Source organism: Neomonachus schauinslandi, chromosome 5 (genome assembly GCF_002201575.2).
Source record: "Neomonachus schauinslandi chromosome 5, ASM220157v2, whole genome shotgun sequence".
In the NCBI taxonomy this organism is placed as follows: domain Eukaryota; kingdom Metazoa; phylum Chordata; class Mammalia; order Carnivora; family Phocidae; genus Neomonachus; species Neomonachus schauinslandi.
In genome coordinates, this window is record NC_058407.1 from 19,406,885 (window position 1) to 19,427,294 (window position 20,410).

The 20,410-nt window shown below is 38.8% G+C and overlaps 1 protein-coding gene across 3 annotated transcripts in view; it reads left to right on the plus strand.

The window, feature by feature from the left end:
• Positions 1 to 18,942, plus strand: part of IGF1 (insulin like growth factor 1) — a 70,914-nt gene extending 51,972 nt beyond the window's left edge. The window contains exons 3-4 of one of the 3 annotated variants that reach the window (XM_021687575.1): positions 1,328 to 1,509; positions 17,636 to 18,942. In XM_021687575.1, coding sequence (XP_021543250.1) covers positions 1,328 to 1,509; positions 17,636 to 17,695 — 242 coding nt within the window. In that variant the 3' untranslated portion in view covers positions 17,696 to 18,942. Of the gene's footprint in view, positions 1 to 1,327; positions 1,510 to 3,013; positions 3,170 to 17,635 lie in introns of those variants that run through there. The other 2 variants (XM_021687574.2, XM_021687576.1) reach the window with 2 other exon arrangements.
• The last annotated feature ends 1,468 nt before the right edge of the window (positions 18,943 to 20,410 follow it).

Here is a 20,410-nt window from a genome sequence, read left to right on the forward strand (position 1 = left end):
CCCTGCCTTTGTCTGAGCCAGAGCAGTTTCACTTTTGTCTGCTTTATCTATTGGTATATAGGCAAGATTTGGTTTAACAGAAGTTCTACTTTAACAAAAAGCTTACAAGGAACTCAGGTACATTTTAAGTTCCTGAGTGGCAAGTTCACATAAGCTTGTTTTGTCCTCTCTTTTAATTCTAGAGCCAGGACAAGTGTGTCCAAAAAAAAACTAAACGAAAACCTATTTGCCAAGTAACGAGGTCTAATTTGCAAGAAATTTGATTCATGATGTGCCATCTGGGCAATTAGAATCACATGAAAGATGGACATTTAGTTCATTCTGTCTCAGTGTAGTAATTCCATAAGAAACAGAATTGATTGTTCTGGTCTCTCCAGGGTGATAGGAGAGGAAGCCCCACCACACTAGTACTGTTATCAATTCTAAACTCCAAGGCTTCTGGATGCACTTAATACTAAAGTTGTTTCTTCACAGACTATATAAGATCCTGGAAAAGGGTACTCAGAGAAAGTAAACCAACATTTATTTAGGATCTGCTCTATATCAGGTGATGTTCTAAGCACGTTTCATACATTATCTCATGTAATCCTCAAAGAATCCTTATAACAAAGATACTATCAAACCTACTTTACAAATGGATAAACTGGGCCCAGGAGGCTTAAATAACTTGTCCATAGTTACACAACAGGTCTCCTGGGCTCTCTGAGGCACTTGAACTCTGCAGGGAATAGATCTGAGTTTAAATCCTGATTCAACCCCTTACTGCATGAATGACTTGAAGCAAGTCATTCCCCACTCCGAGTCTCAGTTTCCACATCAGTAAAATGAGGAGCCCTTTCCAGACTTAAAACCCCTTTGATACTCAACCTGATGTTACAATGGAAGCAGTTAAGCAAAAGAGCAAACACTTGAGCCACCCTGCACACAAAAACTATGCAGATTTGCTAAAAAGATGAAGAAAATTTAAAACATAATCTTCTTTTAATTAATATTCTTAGCAGCCTCCAAACTAAGTGAATATATAAGAAAAGATTAGGTTTGTGCATAGACAAGGTTCTTGACTACAGGTTTCTGAGAACTCGAGAATTAACACAAATAAAGTACATGGTGCATTGAGTTAGTGCTAAGGAGTTTGGGGCAGAGTCCAGAGACACACTGGAATCCAGAAGGATCTGTGAGGTCAGGAATTGTTGGGGAAGTTTCAGGAAGAGGTTGAGACATGTAGATTGGCCAGGTGTGGGGAGAGGAGAGGCTTCAGGGGCTGGGTGGAACTGTGAAGATAGCCGATTCCCCTCTAAAGCCAGGCCACTCTGTTTGATTTGCACAGACAAGCCCACGGGGTATGGCTCCAGCAGTCGGAGGGCACCTCAGACAGGCATCGTGGACGAGTGCTGCTTCCGGAGCTGTGATTTGAGGAGGCTAGAGATGTACTGTGCACCCCTCAAGCCTGCCAAGTCTGCCCGCTCAGTCCGTGCCCAGCGCCACACCGACATGCCCAAGGCTCAGAAGGTAAGCCCGCTGGTGGGGAGGGATCCACCATCCTCAAGATATTGAGGATAACTGTGGGTAGGCCAAACAAATTATGCCCCACAATCTCCCGGCTTACAGGTCAAAAAAAGCAGCATTCTCACCTCAGATGTCCCTCCCTTTGGTCACTCCACATTGCAGATTCTTTCCACTGCTCTGGACTATCTGATACCAGAAGACAATGGAGAACAGTCACTAAACATAAGCTTTGGTATCAGACAAAACTGAAGTCCTAGCTTCACCAGTCACTGGCTGAGAGCCCTTGGCCAAATAACATAACCTATCCAAACCTTAGTTTCATCAGTAAAATTGGGATAATAATACCTTCTACATCAAGTCATTTTAAGAATTGATAAATACACATGCAATTCTTTTCACATCCTGCACAAAGTAACTGTTGGACAAGTGTTAACATCTTTTATAATTGTAATTAATAACAAAGCATGTAACTTTTCAAGTCCTGGTATTCTGCAAAGTTGCAAAGAAAAAAAATATGCTAAAATGGGAACTATTTGAAATTCACATTCAATGGCAAACTTAATTAAAGAAAAAACCCATTAAACATAGAAATTTCTGTTTGGCTCTAAGAATACCTAGAAATTTCTAGTGATCAAAATCTGTAGGTGCCTTTTTCTATGACCTAGACTTCAAACAAACCTTAGAGTTACTATCTATGCCATCAAAAGTACATAAATCATCTGATGCATATTAGTCACTTGATAAGTTTTGTTGAATGAGTGAATAAATGAGTGAACAAATGAGAAGTGATTAAATTTTAGTCCTGAAGTAGAAAGAATGAGAACTGAAAAATAGGGGATAGGTGAAGGAGAAAAAAGAAAGTGAGGAAGGGTGGGTAAGGAGAGTAAAGCCCAAGTAGGTCTCCTTGGGGACACTGTTTAAAAAAACAAAAACAAAAAACAAAAACAAAAAACTGTGGTTTTACTCTTTAGAGCCAAAACTAGCACTGTGCAGAAAGCATAAGAAGAGAAACCAAGAAGTCCACAGTGACACATGTGCTGCTTCCTGGTCCTACACTGCAGCTGAGCCTGGAGGAGGACCAGGGAGCTTAGTGGAGAGTGACCCCAGGGAGTCACCATGAATGATGGAAAGGGCTTGGGCATAATCTGGTGCACAGAGAACACAGTAGCCAGTGGGTAAGTCAGGGAGCAAGCATCACGGAAGTAACTTAGGTGAATGTGGTTGAGAAGTGTACTTGAGGGGACAAAGGCAAGTTAATTCTTTCTCTTCCCAGGTGACCCAGTGCCTCGCAATTTCTAGCTGGGGAGGGGGTGGGGGTCAGAGATTAGTCCCAGAGTTCTAGAAGTTTGGGTCTTGTGACTGAGGCCTAGACATCCCTCTAGTACCAATGCTGTCTCCTGTACCACATGGAGCCCGGGCATTCTGGGCTAACTCAAAGGCTCTGTCTTCTGGGACACACCAAGGGAACCACCTGTTCTCAATGCAATTATTTTTGTGATGTTTACAGTATCATCCCCCATCTACCACCAAGAAAATGAAGTCTCAGAGGAGAAGGAAAGGTGGGCCAAAGAAACGCCCAGGAGGGGAACAGAAGGTGGGGACGGAAGCAAGTCAGCAGATGAAAGGAAAGAAGAAAAGAGCAGAGAAGGGAGACTGGAGCTAGAAACTGAATGCAGAGGCAAAAAAAAAAAAATGGAAACTGGAGGAGAGAAGGACTAAGCAGACAGAGGCAAGGACAATGAGAGAGAAGCAGACAGCGATAAAGAAAAGTGGGAAGTGCTATAGAGGAATGAAGAACAGTAGGCCTGGTGGAGCTAGATAATGCATGTGATGGAAGGAGAAGGAACCTGTTGTAGAATGTGGATAACAAACATGGAGAGAATGAAAAGAAAAATATAATGCCCAAAGAAGTCCAAAGAAAAACAGTGGCAAGAATGAAAAAAAGAACACAAATTATAAAAGAGGCAAATAAGACACTACGTTACCCCCCCCAAAAAAAAACCAATTAAATAAGAGTAAAAGAATTAAGATAAAAATCAAGGCTTTTATATGCATTTTAAAATTTTGTGTGAAGCTATTATAGAAGAATTGGCCATGTCAATGTATGTCCAGAGTTAAATATTAGCCCAAAATTCTCAGCAAGACTGAATTGTGTCATAGAAGTTCCCAGATTTCCTTTCCTGCAGTGTCATGGAGGCTAGGTTTCTTAGTCAAGTCCAGGTTCAGGCCAAAGGGCACTGAGTATTTGCCTAAAGGCCTGTGAGGCCGGTGAGATAACCTACAAGAGGAGGTCACTGAACCTTTCCTTTTTTTTTTTTTTTCTGCACTTTGGAATCAGATATAAAAGATGTATTAGTTGTATTGGTCTGCTTGGGCTGCCGTAACAATGTACCACAGACTGGGTGGCTTAAGCAACAGATATTTTCACACATTTGTGGAAGCTTGAAGTTCAGATAAAGGCGTTGACCTCATTTTAACTCAATTACCTCGGTAAAAACCCTATCTCCAAATAGGACACATTTTAGGTACTGAGAGTCAGGACTTCAACATATGAATGGCCAAGGAGAGACACAATTCAGCCCATAACAGAAGACTTCTGATGTCTGATTACTGCCTTCTAATCCTATCTCTTGTAAAGCTCTGTGTATGTGTCTATCTCTGTCTCACACACACACACACACACATGCACACACACAAATCAAGTTTTTCAGATATGAAATCCTGTGAGTTTCTGTTCCATGGAAACACTAGGACAAAAAGCCTCTGAAGTTGATTGGTTCAATCCCTTCATTTTAAAGAAAAGAATACTGAGATCCATAAAAGGGTAAAGGCATGCTTGAGTTCTAAGCTGCCCTCCTTCTGGCCAGCAGAGAAGAGCACATAATCAACATGGACTAAGAAAGAATTCTGAAAGGAAAAGATGGGGCAGAAATAGACGGCACATGAAATCTTCCATTAACTTAATAGTTTTCCACCAGAAGGAAGGGCATGAATGAGAGCAAGGGCCTGGATTTCCCTGAAGATAAAAAAAGCTAAGTAGAATCACAGAATTTAGGTCTTGTAAATCTTCTCCTTCAGCTTCTTTGATTTAATTAGTAGGCTTAGCGTCTTCATAGATATAAAACAAAAAGTCTCAAGATCATCCAAATTGTGAATTATAAGAGCTGAGAGAGGGTGTAGGAGAGAAGTGGTCAGCCAAGCAAATGATGACACTTGGGGTAAGACGATGACTAAACCAAGAAGTGAAGTATTTCATCCAAGTAACCTACTTTGAAGATGTCATGGTATAAAGGAACCTCCTTTCCACCTGGTCCTTCATGCCCCTGCTGTTTCTACTTCAGAATCATCCTTCCTCTATGGTGCAGTGAAAACCCAGGATATATAATAAATATAACATAACAAAACATATAAGGCCACGCCCAAGGCTCAATCCAGGAGGAAAAGGTCCAGTCAGAAACATGTCAAGCCCCAGATGGGAGCTAAGCCACTTCTGCTGTGGTTACAAAAGCCTGGCCTATCTGAATAGACAAGGGTAGGCTGGTGCCTAAGCCCATCTAGCCAGCCACCTTATTCAGGAGATGCTGAGTTCTTCCACTAAGACATCCATGCTTTGAGACCAGCCTCAGGGATAAGCCAATGTTAATTGTAACCACCACCTGAGAGTAGCCTGCAAATACAGATGGTTCTTCAAGTTCCACAGAAGAATTAATAATTCATGTCCTATGGAAAGGTTCCTTAGAGAATTATCTCTTCCCTATTTATTGTTGATGGTGTAAATGTCAATTATGACTCAAGGCTTTGGATAAACTATAATAATATTCTATGATAAGCTTCATTCAAAAGAAGTGAGGCAAAGACTTTAAAAGAAAAAAAAAGGAATGGAACTTTCTAGTTAAAGAATGCTTAACTCTCACACTGTGGATTAAAATACACTTCTTTTTGGAATGGGTTTTATCAACTCTAAAGCAGTCATCTTGAATGCCTACATATGATTTCTGAACAATATGAACTAAGTAAATAGGAAGAACCTATTATTGTCTTTCCATCTCCTCCTTTCTAGTGTCAATACACAAGCACCTAGTGATATATGGCATATAATGCCAGATGGATGGGTGGGTGGATGGATGGATGGATGGATAGATGGATGAAATAGATGGACAAATAAGTGAGACAGGCAGCTGAATAGTGGTAGAGACAGACAGACCATAAAAATAAGCAGCATTGCTGAGATGAAATGATTCCTCTCATCCTTGCATAGGACAATGAGGCAAGGACAGAGTAAGAAAAAGGAGGGCAAAGGAGTTGCACTGACACAAGCCTTGCATTGCATGTTTAGAACTTCCTTCTAGAGCTTAAACTGAAATCGTTCAAGGACCCACTGCTAAAGGTGGGAACTGGCTGAGTAGTACTTCATAGTGAATGTTATATACCTATTTCTCTCCTCAGTGCTTTCTTGAAGTGGGCAGAGTATTAATTATCATTTAAAATTCTGTTTCTACCATATCTTGGTGCCAATTGATGACTGTGTGTAAAACTAATGGGGAGATGGAAGGAATCATGATCCTGAAATCAAATTGTCGAAAAATATTTTTATTGAGCACCTACAATGTGCCAACCTCTGTACTAGGCATGAAGGAAAATTATAAAGATTGAAGGGGCAGTAAAACATAGCAGTTAAGAATACAGACTCTAGAGTCATGCTGCCTGGGTTCAAATCCTGACTCACTTACTGGTTGTGTGGCCTTGGGCAAATCATGTCATTTACCTGTGCCTTGGTTTTCTCATCTGTCAAACAAGGGTACAATTGAATCTACCTCCTATGGTTGTGAAGATTTATTGAGATAATATCTATATAAATGTATATGTGAGCATGTGTGTACAAATACATATTATATTGCTTAAAATGGTTCCTGGCATATAGTAATCACTATTAGAGTTTTAGTTAATATTATTTTATCTAGTTCTGAAAATTAGAGCCATCTGAAAAAGTAATAGATCTCTTTAAATGGAAGCGAGATCTCTTTTGTATCACTAAAACCTTCAGGGCCAAGCTTGCCAGCACTTTTTGGTGAGGTGGTAGCTGGGTTTCAGGCAGATGTTAATTGCCAATGTTAATTGTGACCACCACCTGAGAGTAGCCTGCAAATACAGATGGTTCTTCAAGTTCCACAGAAGAATTAATAATTCATGTCCTATGGAAAAGTTCCTTAGAGAATTATCTCTTCCCTATTTATTGTTGACGGTGTAAATGTCAATTATGACTCAAGGCTTTGGATAAACTATAATAATATTCTATGATAAGCTTCATTCAAAAGAAGTGAGGCAAAGACTCAGTGACCTAAGGAACTCAGTGACCTAAGAGCCGTTCCAACCCAAAGAACCCCAGTTCTATGAATAATTCCAACTTAAGTGGAAGCTCAGCTCTCCCATGGAACCGTTAACTTTTATTTCAAGGTCACAGAATGAACTTTCAGAAAACCACCATTTTTCTCAACAAGTTAAAATCAAATGTAATATGTGTTTTCATTTCTTGGTGCCTGAGGAAAATTTAATTGTAGCATGAACTCCAGCTCTTACTAGTTTTAAGTAAAATTGCCAAAATAAATAGAAATGTGGGATATTTCCGGGCTCACACAGCTTCCGGGACATTTCAGTTTCTAGGGCTGCCGATTCAGTGCCTTTCACAAGCATTTGATCTTCTTTCAAACATCTCTTGAAAACAAACAAAACCTCATACAGCTTCGAATGTGCGTGCTGTTAGGATGTAAGGGTGGAAAAAAGGCAAAAAAAGAAGTCCGCCAAGAGCCCCTCCTCCCTCCCTTCACCCCTTGACCACCTCCCACCAAACACCAACAGGAAATTATGTTTTCTTAAGTAATACATTTTGCAATTTCTCAAGTCCATTAGCATCTATGGGGGAAAGATGAGGTCTATTCTCTTTACTTGTCTATGTGAAGGGAATAAGGCTTTTTCACTATTTAATAGGTAGCAGGGAGCTGACTTTTAATCTAAGGGCAAAGTTGATAGTTTGAAGTTAAAGTGGATGGCTTTGGTAGCAATAAGAAGATAAATTGTTTTAGACAAACCAGAATGCTCTTTTATGAGGTTAGGGATTTGGGGTGACTTGTTTTCCAAAATTATAGGTAAATATAATTTCTTGGCTTTTCTTTCAGTGAAGAATTCCTCAGGTTATATGCTCATCAAAATGATTAAAAGTCCAGCTACTAATTGCTATAAAAATCAGTGACAGTGATTTATTGACCTAAGCAAGACAAGCCCACATTTAAAGAAGGAGCAGGTGAGGTTAGCAAATGTTCTTCAGTGGCCACTAAACTTCCAGGTCAAAATCAGCTTTTCCATCCTCAGGGTGCTAACTGATATCGGAGCACTTTTCCCTGATGTCCACATGTTTGGGGTTCATCTTTGATGGGACTCTTTAATGCCTTTAGTGCTACCTCACTTTTATCCAGCAACCAAAAGAGATTATTTAGAAATACTGACTTATGTTTAAACTCAAAAAGAGAGAAAAAGAAATAGAGAATGGCAGGGAAATTATGCGAGATGTGGACAATGGACCTGTGAGTCCGTATCTGGTACTTCTAGCGAGCAGCCAGGAAAGTTCTCACCATATACTATAAGCTCAATTACAGATCTGATGGGCTACTGCTAGATAAGTAACAAGAGCTAGAAAACATTTTGGAAAATTCCTATCTTTATTTTATTAGCTAATGTTCAGGAAATGAACGCTTTTGAAAAGTGGAAGTTTGGGGGCGCCTGGGTGGCTCAGTCGGTTAAGCGTCTGCCTTCAGCTCGGGTCATGGTCCCAGGGTCCTGGAATCGAGCCCCGCATCAGGCTCTCCGCTCAGTGGGAAGCGTGCTTCTCTCTCTCCCTCTCCCACTCCCCTTGCTTGTGTTCCTACTCTCGCTGTCTGTCAAATAAATAAATAAAATCTTAAAAAAAAAAAAGTGGTAGTTTGATAGAAATAAGAATGCATCCAACTAATTTTAATTCCAAAGGTTCTTGCTGGTAATTTACAATCTGTAATTAACTACAGAAAATAGTTTTGAGGAGAAAGGGATTCTTTTCTCTACTTTCTGTGTGTGTGTGTGTGTGTGTTTACATAGTTTTGTGTTCTAGCATTGTTGCAACCACTAGGGATTTGGGGTGAATCACTTTCCAAAATTATAGGTAAATACAGTTTCTTGGCTTTTCTTTCAGTGAAGGCAAATTCTTATGTGAAAACTATTCATCATTCAGGAGAAATCACATTATTCCTTTGTCTTCTCAAAGGCCCAGGTTTAGTTCTAAATTAAATATTATTCAGGAAATAAAGGCAACATTATTGAAGAGGGAGAAAGAAGTTGGTTTTCTTTCTATTATATCTTCTAAGGATCCATGGATTTCAACTACTTCCAATCTGATCTACAGAGAGAAAGAATGGCTCTGTATATCAGAAAACAGAAACTTTCACATAGAACCAATTTGCAACTTTAGAAACTTTCAGGACTAATTCTTGACCCAGCACAATCATAGTTCAGTTCATCCAGCCTGTCTTCATTCCAGCATCCCCTGCTCTTACTTCTATTAGAGATTGGGGTTATTGGCAAAAACTATCCAATGCCTTTTCCACCACTTTCCCCTTCCATAACTGTAAACCTCTAACTTCCTCAGTGCACTCTGGCATATATACACTTTTGTTCCCATTGGATCATACAAAGGTACATACATTTATTTGAGTAGGTGTGTATTACTGTCACTCTGGAAAGAAGGAGGCAATAGTTTATACCATCCTCTCTGGCTTCTCTAACTAGTAGGGTGAGAATTTCCATAGGAAGGTGGGATGTTAAGAGCAAGACCTATGAAACACTGAGCATGATGGCAGTTCTTCTGTCTGGTAAGATAACCCCAAAGTTCCCACTGAGAGATCAAGAGATTATACATCAAACCCAAAACTGACCAAGTAGCCCAGTCTTCTAAGATGGGATTCTTATGCCAAATGTTTTTATAAAATTCTGTGTAAAATATATAAATGTTTATATGGGGCTTTCTGTCTGGCCAGCTCCAGGAGGTCAAGTAATCAAAGACCAATCATACCTGCCATCTGTGAAAATATGATGTGCTCTTTTCACAGCTATAAATAACAATTATGGCAAGACAAAAATTCCAAATGATTAGATACAAGACCATGGCAGGTTGAGGGTTGGGTAAGGATTCCTAATCAGTTGACTGTTGTAGACTTGGGAATATGCAATATTTATGTCATGGTGTGTGGGTGGCATGCTTGAATAGTTCCATGAGGCATTGCAGGACTAGAAAATAAGGAAAGTATAAATGAATCAATAAATACATAGCATTATTACTGTTACTTTGTCAATATCGGTTGACTTAGGCCACTGTTGGATGCTCTGGTTTGTCTTTCTGTAAATAATGACATTTATTTCCTTCTTCAAATGAATATTAGGATAGAGGTAGAAGTGATTTTGGCACAATGAAGCAATTCTGATTTCTAAAAACCGTATACACGCATGAATTGTTCTTGCGCCATTTTCTGTCTTGGAAAAGCTCTGCTGGCACCATGAGTGTTTACTTTTATAAGCTGAAAGGCTCCCATCAACCTCAAACAGATGCAAATCACTTTAACTTGTCATAGTGTTATTTTGTTCATCCTAAAAGTTCAGACAAGCCTTCCAAACTTCCAAAATTTCTCTCAATTCAGTGAGGAGGAAAATTTAGAACACAGTATTTGAGTGTTCTGCCCAGATGTGTCACACATACAAAGAATGAGTGGAGGAAGGCAACACCCTTTCCTACCGATCCTGTGAACTCATCACTATGGCATTAAAATGACACCAAAAGCTACAGCTCTGGGCCACACATCTCCTCAGAACATGGCAATATAAATCACTTCATATACTACTTTAAGTACTCCAGCATAAGTTGTATGTCAGATGTATGGCACTTTGGAGGCTTGAGAAAAAAAATAATCAAATCCAGTTTTTAGGTAAAAATGTGCTGAATCTTTAGCCCATATCAGTGAAATTGTTAGAATGTGGTGTTTCACTTTTTAAAATACCACAACATTTGAACCTTTCAGCAATTCCAAAGTCAACTCCCTCTGGGAAAGATAGTATGCTTAAACTTTTTTTTTATTTAAAAATGTAACACAAACACAAACAGCTAACTAAACAAGCTGCCCATAAAATCAACAGTGTAAGCAATCTGAACCCTGAAGTGTTTTACAACATCCTTCAAGACTATTAAAGGCAACGTAAATACCTCTTTCCAACAAGGGAAAATACCCTTCAGCACTTTTTTTCCTTTTCTTTTTTTTTTTCCAGGCTTTTAAACAATTTTGGTAGTGATTTCTTACATCACAGACAGAAACATTTGAAATAGAGTCAGGTGGTATCCTTTGAAGAGTAAGAAAGTTGCTAAATCTGGATAATCCATGAATAATTATGGGACAAATATAAATTCCCTAAATCCCTAGGGATTCCTGGGGATGCACCAGTCTCTAGAAAAAAAGAGGTGTACATCTGGTATCCCAGCATTCCAGGGAGCTCTAAGCACTCAGTAAGTAGATTTCCCGCCAGGGAAAGGCAACACCCTCCTATGGGATGTGCTTTGACAACAGTAACTATAAAAAGGGCAGTGGGCAGTAAGAATAGCTGGTATTTATTAAACACACACCCAGTGGTAAGGATTATAGTGAATTATTTCAGTTAATCTTCACCATTAGATTATAGGCTAAATACTAAAATTATCCCCATTGTACAGATTTAAAAAGTTGGGCTGAGTATGGCTATATGTCTTGCCAAGGTCTTGCTCTAACAAGTGGCCAGACCAGAATCTAAACTGAAGAGGGACTCCAGTGTGTTAACCATGCACTGCACTCTCTTTTCTGCATTTTTCGTTGATACTTCTTGTACCACAACCCACCAATTGTAAGTTCCAAAACAGGAAGGGGCTCTGTGCTATTTGTCCCCATAGAGAGCACAGCAGGAAGTAGGAAGCCATGCAAGGGTTGCTATTTAAACTCTATACTACTACTTCTATAGAAAAATTAAAACAATTTAGCAAGCTTTTCCTGATTTGCTATGCTTGTTCGAAGCACCATGCATCTGGGGAGGATACAGAGGTGAAGGAAATATGTTACCTGTCCTCAAGGAGCTTACTTTTCAGTGGGGAAACAAACACAGACATATTTACTCTACAGCACATCAATGCTCTAACAAAGATAGAGGCAGAGTGGACTCTGATAGCACTGAAGCCTGAGCAGACTGATGTTGCTAATAAATGAGTTCACAAAATGGATCAAAATCAAGGGCCCTTGAAACAGTAGGCTCTCTTACACACCACTATGCCAGGTAAATGTGTAGGGGTGATCACCTGCACTCATAACAACATTATGAGGTGGGTGCTCTTACCCAACCCTTTCTTTTTACAGAAGAGGAAAGAGAGGAGAGAACAATGTAGTGATTCTCAAGGTCCCTTAATTCCTGTGTGGGGAGGTGGGATCCAAACCAGGTGTGTAAGCCCAGGTCTTTGGGGAAACAGATAAGACTGGGTTAAATGAGCAGGATTTTATTAGGGGAAATATCTGTGTGAAATGGGGCGGGGCGGGGAGGAATCGGGAAGCCTGGGCAAGCCATCAGAACACAATGCAAGTCTGACCCCAAGTGAAGGAGAAGGGCCCATGGAGAGAATGTTGGGTGGAAATGTCTTGGACTGCTGTACAGTCTAAGGAAACGTTCAGAAAAGCCACTGAGGAATCCTTGAATCAAAAGTTTGCCAATAAAGGAATCTTGTGTTTCCCAGGAATGGGTCTACCTTGTATCCCCAACATACTCAGTCTTATCTTTGGGGAAGATGTCAGCTCTGGGCCATTCACCATTGCCAGAGAAAAGGGTCATATTGGAAAAAATGGCCATTCCCACCATAACCACAGAAAAGGTAGGATGAGGTAATTTCCAGGAAAAAAGGAAGAGGCTGAGCAGACTGACATTATGTCTAATCTATATACCTTTTACCTTGTTAAAGAGGCAACCATCCCACCAGGAGCACAAGTCTCTTGAAATGTGCACCTTTGTCCTTTGGTTTTAAAAAGTCACATCCCAAAGCACTGAGTAGACCACATGACACTTACTCTCTTGGCTCCCAGAGATGAAAGGCTGACCCAACTCTCCTGGAATTTGAACTTGTGATTCCCTGAAGTAAAGAGATATCAAAGTTGATACTGAAACATCTAAATCATCCTCCACAATTTCATGTGTCTCCAGGCCAAACCAGCAAAATAGCTAGAGCACATCCTTTTCTACAGGTAAAGAGCTGATATCTGGGCGATCTTTCCAATTACCTGCTCCTCTGTTTCCCCCCTATTTTGCCCTTTTTAGAAGGTCAATGCTGAGTTAGGACTTTATGCTATACAATAGGCTGCTGTCTACCGCCATATCACCCTAAATGCATCCGATCTCATCTGATATACAATAGGCTGCTAATATTCCATGCTGGACATTATTTTCCCAGCATTTCTTATAGGGTGCCAGGCTTTTCTTAGACTTTATGTCATACAATACTTACTTGTTTGGAGTTGTTGAGATGGAAACATAGTCTATTGAAAACATCACTGCTTCCTCTCTGAAATTTAAAGAGACTATTATCATCCTTCTTTAGATACTGTTTCTCAGGCAAAATCTCATAAAGATAGGTGGGGCAAAAAGAAGGGCTTATGATATCCACAGGGTTAGCTTTTGATAAATGAATACTGTGCTACTAAATTCCTATCAATAATAATATAAATGGGGCCCAGCTCACTCTCGTGGTAAGGGACGGTACCCCTCCGTAGTTTAGAGTCTTGCCTTACCCTCTAAACAAGCATATACCACCATCTGGGATCATGGGCAGCTTATAACATTGTCAATTATTATTACTGGAAAGATATTTGGGTCTTGAAGCATGCAAAAATGTTTTATCTTTTGGGGAAGTAATATGGTAGAATGGCTAACTGGTGAGCTCCAGAATCAGAGGAAACTGGTTGTTTTGCTTTTCTAAGCTTCAGATTCCTTAAAGGTAAAATGAACAAGACATATTATCCATCCCCAAGAGAACTAGGAAAATTAAATAAGAAAAATATGTGCAATTAACATATATAATGTAGTGCCCAGCCCTGAGCGAGAGAAGTATCTTATTAAAATAATAAATTGTCTAATTATTAGTCCTAGGTCTATCAGTTTGTTTTTTATGTGACCTCAAGCAAGTCACCAAATCTTAGCAAGCCTTGGGTTATAAATAAGACTGATGCAAATAATATCACCTTACTGGAGATTACCATGTAAACTATAAAGCGTCTGCAAATGTTAATCAAGGTTATTGTTACTGCCATTGTTATTAGCTCTCAGTGATCTTTTCAATCAAAAAGTTTGTGGATTGCTTTCCTTTGTAAAGCCAGGAGCTAGGATAAGAGCCAAGAGACAATGGGAGAATGTGAATGTCATGTAATACTTCAGGGCATTTTCCAGCTTCCTAAATATCTGTGTATGGTACACAATGTGTTCTAATATATATCACAAATTAAGATGTTCTGAAACTTATTCCCTGATGAGTTGGTTAACATTTCCTTCGAAGTGATAAATTTCCTCAACCAACCTGAGTGAGCTAAAGGGCCAACATTCTTTTTTTTCAATAATCTTACCTTCCCTGGTGTCAATAGGAAACAATATTTACTCACTACTGTTTTCCTTTCAAAAATCTGTCTAGTTGCACACTAGAAACAGTGTCAGCTGGTTTGTTTGTCTTGGACAAGCTGTTGAAGTGAAAAGTTTTTGCTTGGCTGAATGTGGGACAGTTTCATAACCCTTCAAGAAGTGCATTGAAGGTGGGTGCCAGTTCCGGCTGCTTCTAACATGCCTCCACTTGCTGCCCATTGTCAAGGGTGGCCAATGTAATTAAATTAAGACAATAAGCAAAGCAACAGATGCGACTGAGACCAAATCCCTGAGTGCTTTTGTTTTGTCACTGTCATTGTCTGCAACAAAGAAGTCACATGTGAGAGCCTGGGAAGGGAGCCAAATGCAAACCAGACAACATCCCAGCTGGTTTTGAATGGCCTCCACCTTACGCGTGTGTGCATGGGAACCATGCTACTTGGAGCAGTGTCTGCTCTACTCAAGTTAGTTTCTGCCCGTGGCTTTGCTGCAAGGCTGAAACAGAAGAAATAGGTGCTCAGATTGACAGTTTACACCTCTGCTTTGAGAGAAAAGAAGAAGAATCTCTCTGTTGGGGAAAAGGATAAGATCCATATGGTTGACCAATCTAACCTCAATCCTTTTTGTTACAGCTCTTCATGAATTTGAAGAGGGACAGACATAGACAAGATACCTGAATTTTTTCTTCTGTAAATCTGGGATTAATTTGGTTTGAGAGAGACTGGAGATTAAACACCTCATCTTTTAATTTGTTACTATTTCATTCTTGAGCATTTTTCCTAGTGTGCTCATTATCCAGATTCTTAAAATCTTTTTCTAAGCTGGTATGCCTCTTAAAGAGAAAACAAGGCAAACTCAAATTAGCATATTTTTAGATCTGTTATTTAATTTGATTAGTAGTTTGGTAGAGAAGTGGTATCCTTAATAATGGCCATGTGGGGGTTTTGATGAGCCACATACCATCTGCAGGGTTCATTGCATACTAAACAGAAATGTTTCAAGGAGTTTGGGACAATAGTGATCCAACTCTGTAGCCCCATTTGTTTTTCTTCCATTTTTCAGGAGAACTCCTTTAAGAATGCAGATTGGTGGGGGGTGGGAGGGATGGGGTGGCTGGATGATAGACATTAGGGAGGGTATGTGCTATGGTGAGCGCTGTGAATTGTGTAAGACTGTTGAATCACAGACCTGTACCTCTGAAACAAATAATACATTATATGTTAAAAAAAAAAAAAAGAAGATAGTAGGAAGGGTAAAATGAAGGGGGGAAATCGGAGGGGGAGACGAACCATGAGAGACTATGGACTCTGAGAAACAAACTGAGGGTTCTAGAGGGGAGGAGGGTGGGGGGATGGGTTAACCTGGTGATAGGTATTAAAGAGGGCACGTATTGAATGGAGCACTGGGTGTTATACACAAACAGTGAATCATGGAACACTACTTCAAAAACTAATGATGTAATGTATGGTGATTAACATAATATAATAAAATTTTTAAAAACTGCATCTAAAAAAAAGAAAAAAAGAATGCAGAATAACATGTAAGATAGGAATATAAATTTACTGGTAGCTTAACAGTGGATATTTTTATATCAACAAATGCATGTTAAGTGGACTTGGTAAAGTTGTATGGTATCTGGGGGAAAAGTGCCAGTATTTTAAACAGATGCATTTCAAGCTATCCTATACAAATGCCAAACTTCTTCCCATAAGTTTTTAATAGCCACTGAGCTAGTTATTTTAATAAACATATTTACACAATGAAACTATCTTCCTTCTATTTAGTCAGTACAGGATATTGACCATCAACGTACAAAGTGCTAACTAGCTTTTTTGAAGGACTTGATAACTCTAACATTTCAGGTAGAGCTGAAAAATATGTGTAAGAAAAATTACCAAATCCCTATGGGCCTTAGCCAATAGGTATTATTTCCAGGGATTGTAGTCGATTCTGTCCCAGCTTCTCACACCCTGCAGGTCTCAGGTCTGAACACTTTCCAAAGTCCTTTACAATGATCTATAAGTTCCTAAGAATGATTGGGTTGAGAGGTCATTATTTTAGCCAGAAGGAAGAATTTGGAGATTCCAGACACCTTTAGTGAAAACTCTTGTTTTTGGTCATGATGAAAACATGTTCTGGGAAAAAGGGATATTGTGGATTCTTGAACTTTATTCTGTACCAATAATGATTCATTATGTCCTCCTCTAAGGGCCTCCTGGTTAGAGGTGAAACCAAGAGAAAAGCTCTTTATGTTTATGCATGCAGATGCCATTTCCTCCTGGATTTAATCCATATCTTATTTGTATAAACTTTGCTATTTAAATATATTCAAGGATAAAATAATAACTATAGGAAAAGTATAATGACTTGATTCTATACATTATTAGAGGGCCCAGTATAGTCTTTTAATTCATTCTATAGCTATTTATTGAGCAACTGCAATATTCCAGGCATTGTTTTAGAGAAAGGGATATAACAGTGAACAGACAGAGGGGTCTCTACTATATAGGGCTTCTATTCTAAGCAAAACTCAATATTCCTTGGATAACAGCATTGCTTGCTAATAAGTGAATGGTAGCACTAAAGCAAGGAACGCAGGGTTTTTATTGCAGGAATAGTTTCCAATAAAGATGAAATAATAATAATAACAAGTAAATAATGATAACTAATACTTATGTAGTGCTTCCCATGTGCCAGGCCTATTATAAGTCTTTTTAGGTACTAATTCTTTAATTCTTAATCCTACAAGGTAGGAACTATTATTATGCTAGTTTATAGATGAACTTGAGACACAAGAGATTGCCACTTGCACAAGTTCACATAACTAAAACTGAAAGAGTCAAGATTTGAACCCAGCTCAGTACGTCTGTGATTTTACAGATTCTAAGTCAATTATAAAACTTCCCAATCTTCTACTTCTAAAACTCTCCCTTTCTCCATAGGAGAAAAAGAAAAAAAATGAAAAATGTCTCCTTTTTACAAAAATTAAACCAAAACAAAATGCAATAAAACTACAGAGGATGATCCCAGAATGTGTTCTTTTTTTTTTTTTTTTTTTTTTCCCCTCTTAGTAGGAAAAGATCCCACGGGCCAGAATTCTGGATTTTTCAGTCTCCTTTGGTCAACGAATCCACGATAGTGGCAGATGAATAGAAACACATTTCTGTGTGATTAGAAAGCAATCTGTAGTCCCCATGACACCAGGGGCACATAAAAGTAGCCTGAGTAAAGTTTGACTAAACTAAAAACTAAAGGCCTATCTACTTACATATGTCTTTCTTAGAAAAGAAACAGGCTCAAGCTGTCCGTGAGATTGACTGATGAAGTATCAAATATGAAAGGTTGAGACCCAGTGTTAGAAATAGATGGGTAGGGTACATAAAACTTCATCAAATTAATGTCACTTTTTCTCCCTTATTTTTAGGAAGTACATTTGAAGAACGCAAGTAGAGGGAGTGCAGGAAACAAGAACTACAGAATGTAGGAAGACATTCCTGAATTGTGAAGAATGACATGCCACCAGCAGGATCATTTGCTCTGTAGGAGTTACCTGATAAACATCAGAAGACTTACCAAAAAAAATAAGTTTGATAATATTTCATAAGATGGGCATTCCCCCCAATGAAATACGCAAGTAAACATTCCAACATTGTCTTTAGGAGTGATTGTTAAAAGCTTTGCACCTTGCAAAAATGGTCCTGGAGTTGGTAGATTGTTGTTGATCCTTTATCAATAATGTTCTATAGAGAAAAATATATATATAAATATATCTTAGTCCCTGCTTCTCAAGAGCCACAAATGCATGGGCGTTGTATAGATCCAGTTGCACTAAATTTGTTTCTGAGTCTTGGCTGCTGGAGCCATTCATTCAGCAGTCTTGTCTAAGTGGTTTATTCTTTTTTTTTTTTTTTTAATTTGCACTTCCTTCTACGCAACACAGGCCATTTGTTTTACAGTGTCTGATAATCTTGTTTGTCTATATTCACCCTCCCCCCACTTCATCTTTATATTTGCCAAATTTGGCCTCCTCAAGAGCAGCAACAAGCAGTCAAGTAGCACACCCAAAAGATTTTAACCCAAAAGATTCCATCTGTGGCATTTGTACCAAATATAAGTTGGATCCATTTATTTTAGACACAAAGCTTTATTTTTCCACATCTTGCTAAAAAAAATTTTGAGGCCAATCATTTTTAGGCATATGTTTTAAGCATAGAAAGTCTCAAACTCTCAACAGTTCCTTCAAATGATGAGTTAATGTGCAACCTGATTAGTAACTTCTCTCTTTTTATTTTTTCCATATAGAGCACTATGTAAATTTAGCATATCAAGAATACAGGATATATCACAAACAGTATGTAAAACTCTGTTTTTTAGTACAATGGTGCTATTTTGTAGTTTGTTATATGAAAGAGTCTGGCCAAAACGGTAAAAGGTGAAAGCAAAACAGAAGAAGCCTGGAGCCAAAGATGATACGAAGGGGAAGAGTCCTAAAAATCCATCCATTTGGGAAAGAAGGCAAAATTCCCCCAATGATCCCTTCCAAGAAAAACTTAAGACACAAAGTCCGCTAATGCAAATTTGATTGGGGAGTCCAGAGAGGAGTGGAAAAAGCAGAAGGCTAGGAATTTAACAGTCCTGGCTTCTATTTCTCACTGAAGAAATAAACATTTGCCGACTCTGTCACGGACTCACCACTGTGTGACTTTGGGCAAGTCACTTCACCTCTCTGTGCCTCAGTTTCCTCATCTACAAAATGGGGGCAAAACGCCATCTACCTACCTCACAGGGGTGGTATGAAGATTACAAAGATAAAGCTCCAGATTTTATCCTGGGTTGCCATAAGGGCACAAGGTCAGAGCCCTTCAGCTGCTGGGATGCAAGGAATTGTAGAAACAACCCATTCACATCATAGCTAGGAAACTGATCAGCTGAATGTTCCTGATGTGCTAATTCTTGTCAATGTAGCTATCCCACAAACTATCCAACTATCTAGTTCTTAAAAGCTGCCAGCTCCATCTCTTTTAAAACCCTTTCAAAATAAGTAAGAAATATCTGATTTACAATCAGATCTGAATTCTGCATTTGGATTTATGAATACAAAGTGCAAAGAGAGAAAGGAAAAGAAAAAAGAAAAAAAAAAAAGACTTCCACCAGTGAAAGAGGGACTACTCCATCTGTTAGCACTCATTGACTCCTCCAGGCAGTTACTAGTAATCTAGTAATACTTCTTGTAAAATTATAAATGATACTCTATTCATTTTGAACAATATAGTTATTCCTTCTTTTTGGGTAACCTAAAAAAATGTCCCAGGATTTCAAATATTGAAATAATATCTTATTCTACAAAATCACAAAATCACTTTCTTTAATAAATTTTGCTCTTATCCTTAGCTATATTTACATATACATGTACAATTTTTTAATTTTTGTTAAAATATGCTTGACTAGAGTTGCTAGTTGAGAGGCAAAATTTTCCTTTAGAACTAGAAATTTTCTTTTATGTCTGCTGACAAGAGTGACCCCTGGCCCTCTGCAGATGCATCTTATCCATTCAACTGAAAATTGATATCAAGAAAATCCAACAGTGAGGATAGGCCCATGGTGATCTAGAAAATGTTTCCCATCTACATTTTAAGATTTTCTTATTAGAACAATGAATCATCCATCATTCAGATCTTTTTATCTGCCTTCAAACTTTTTGGTGAAAAGCCACGAGGCTTGATTACTTCATGCAAAGTGTATTTCTTTGTTCTTGGAAATTGTGCATGGAAAACCAGAATAGCATCTTTAGTTTCCATCCCACTGTTTCACCTCAAGGTTCAGAAATCAGAAAACGTCTAAGACCTCCTGGATCTTCAAACATATGCAAAAAGAAGCCCTATATAGTGGGTACCCGTGCTCAGCCAATAAGTGCTTAAACCCTCAGACCCTCAGCATTACTTGAATTGAGCACCTCTGTCATACTGAGCAATGTTGTGATCACTATAGACAAATGTAAAAGAAACTAGAAGTCATTTTTGCCCTTAAATCTGTTTTCCAGAGAGATGTGTTCTGTGGATTTAGATGCTGGAACTCTCTTCCCAAAATGGCCCTTCTGGTTTTTATTTCTTTTTCTTCATGTATATCTTTTAAAATTGCTATCTCCCAGCAACAATTTTACATGCAATCTTCTGCAGACCTATGGGTTTCCAGGCACAGT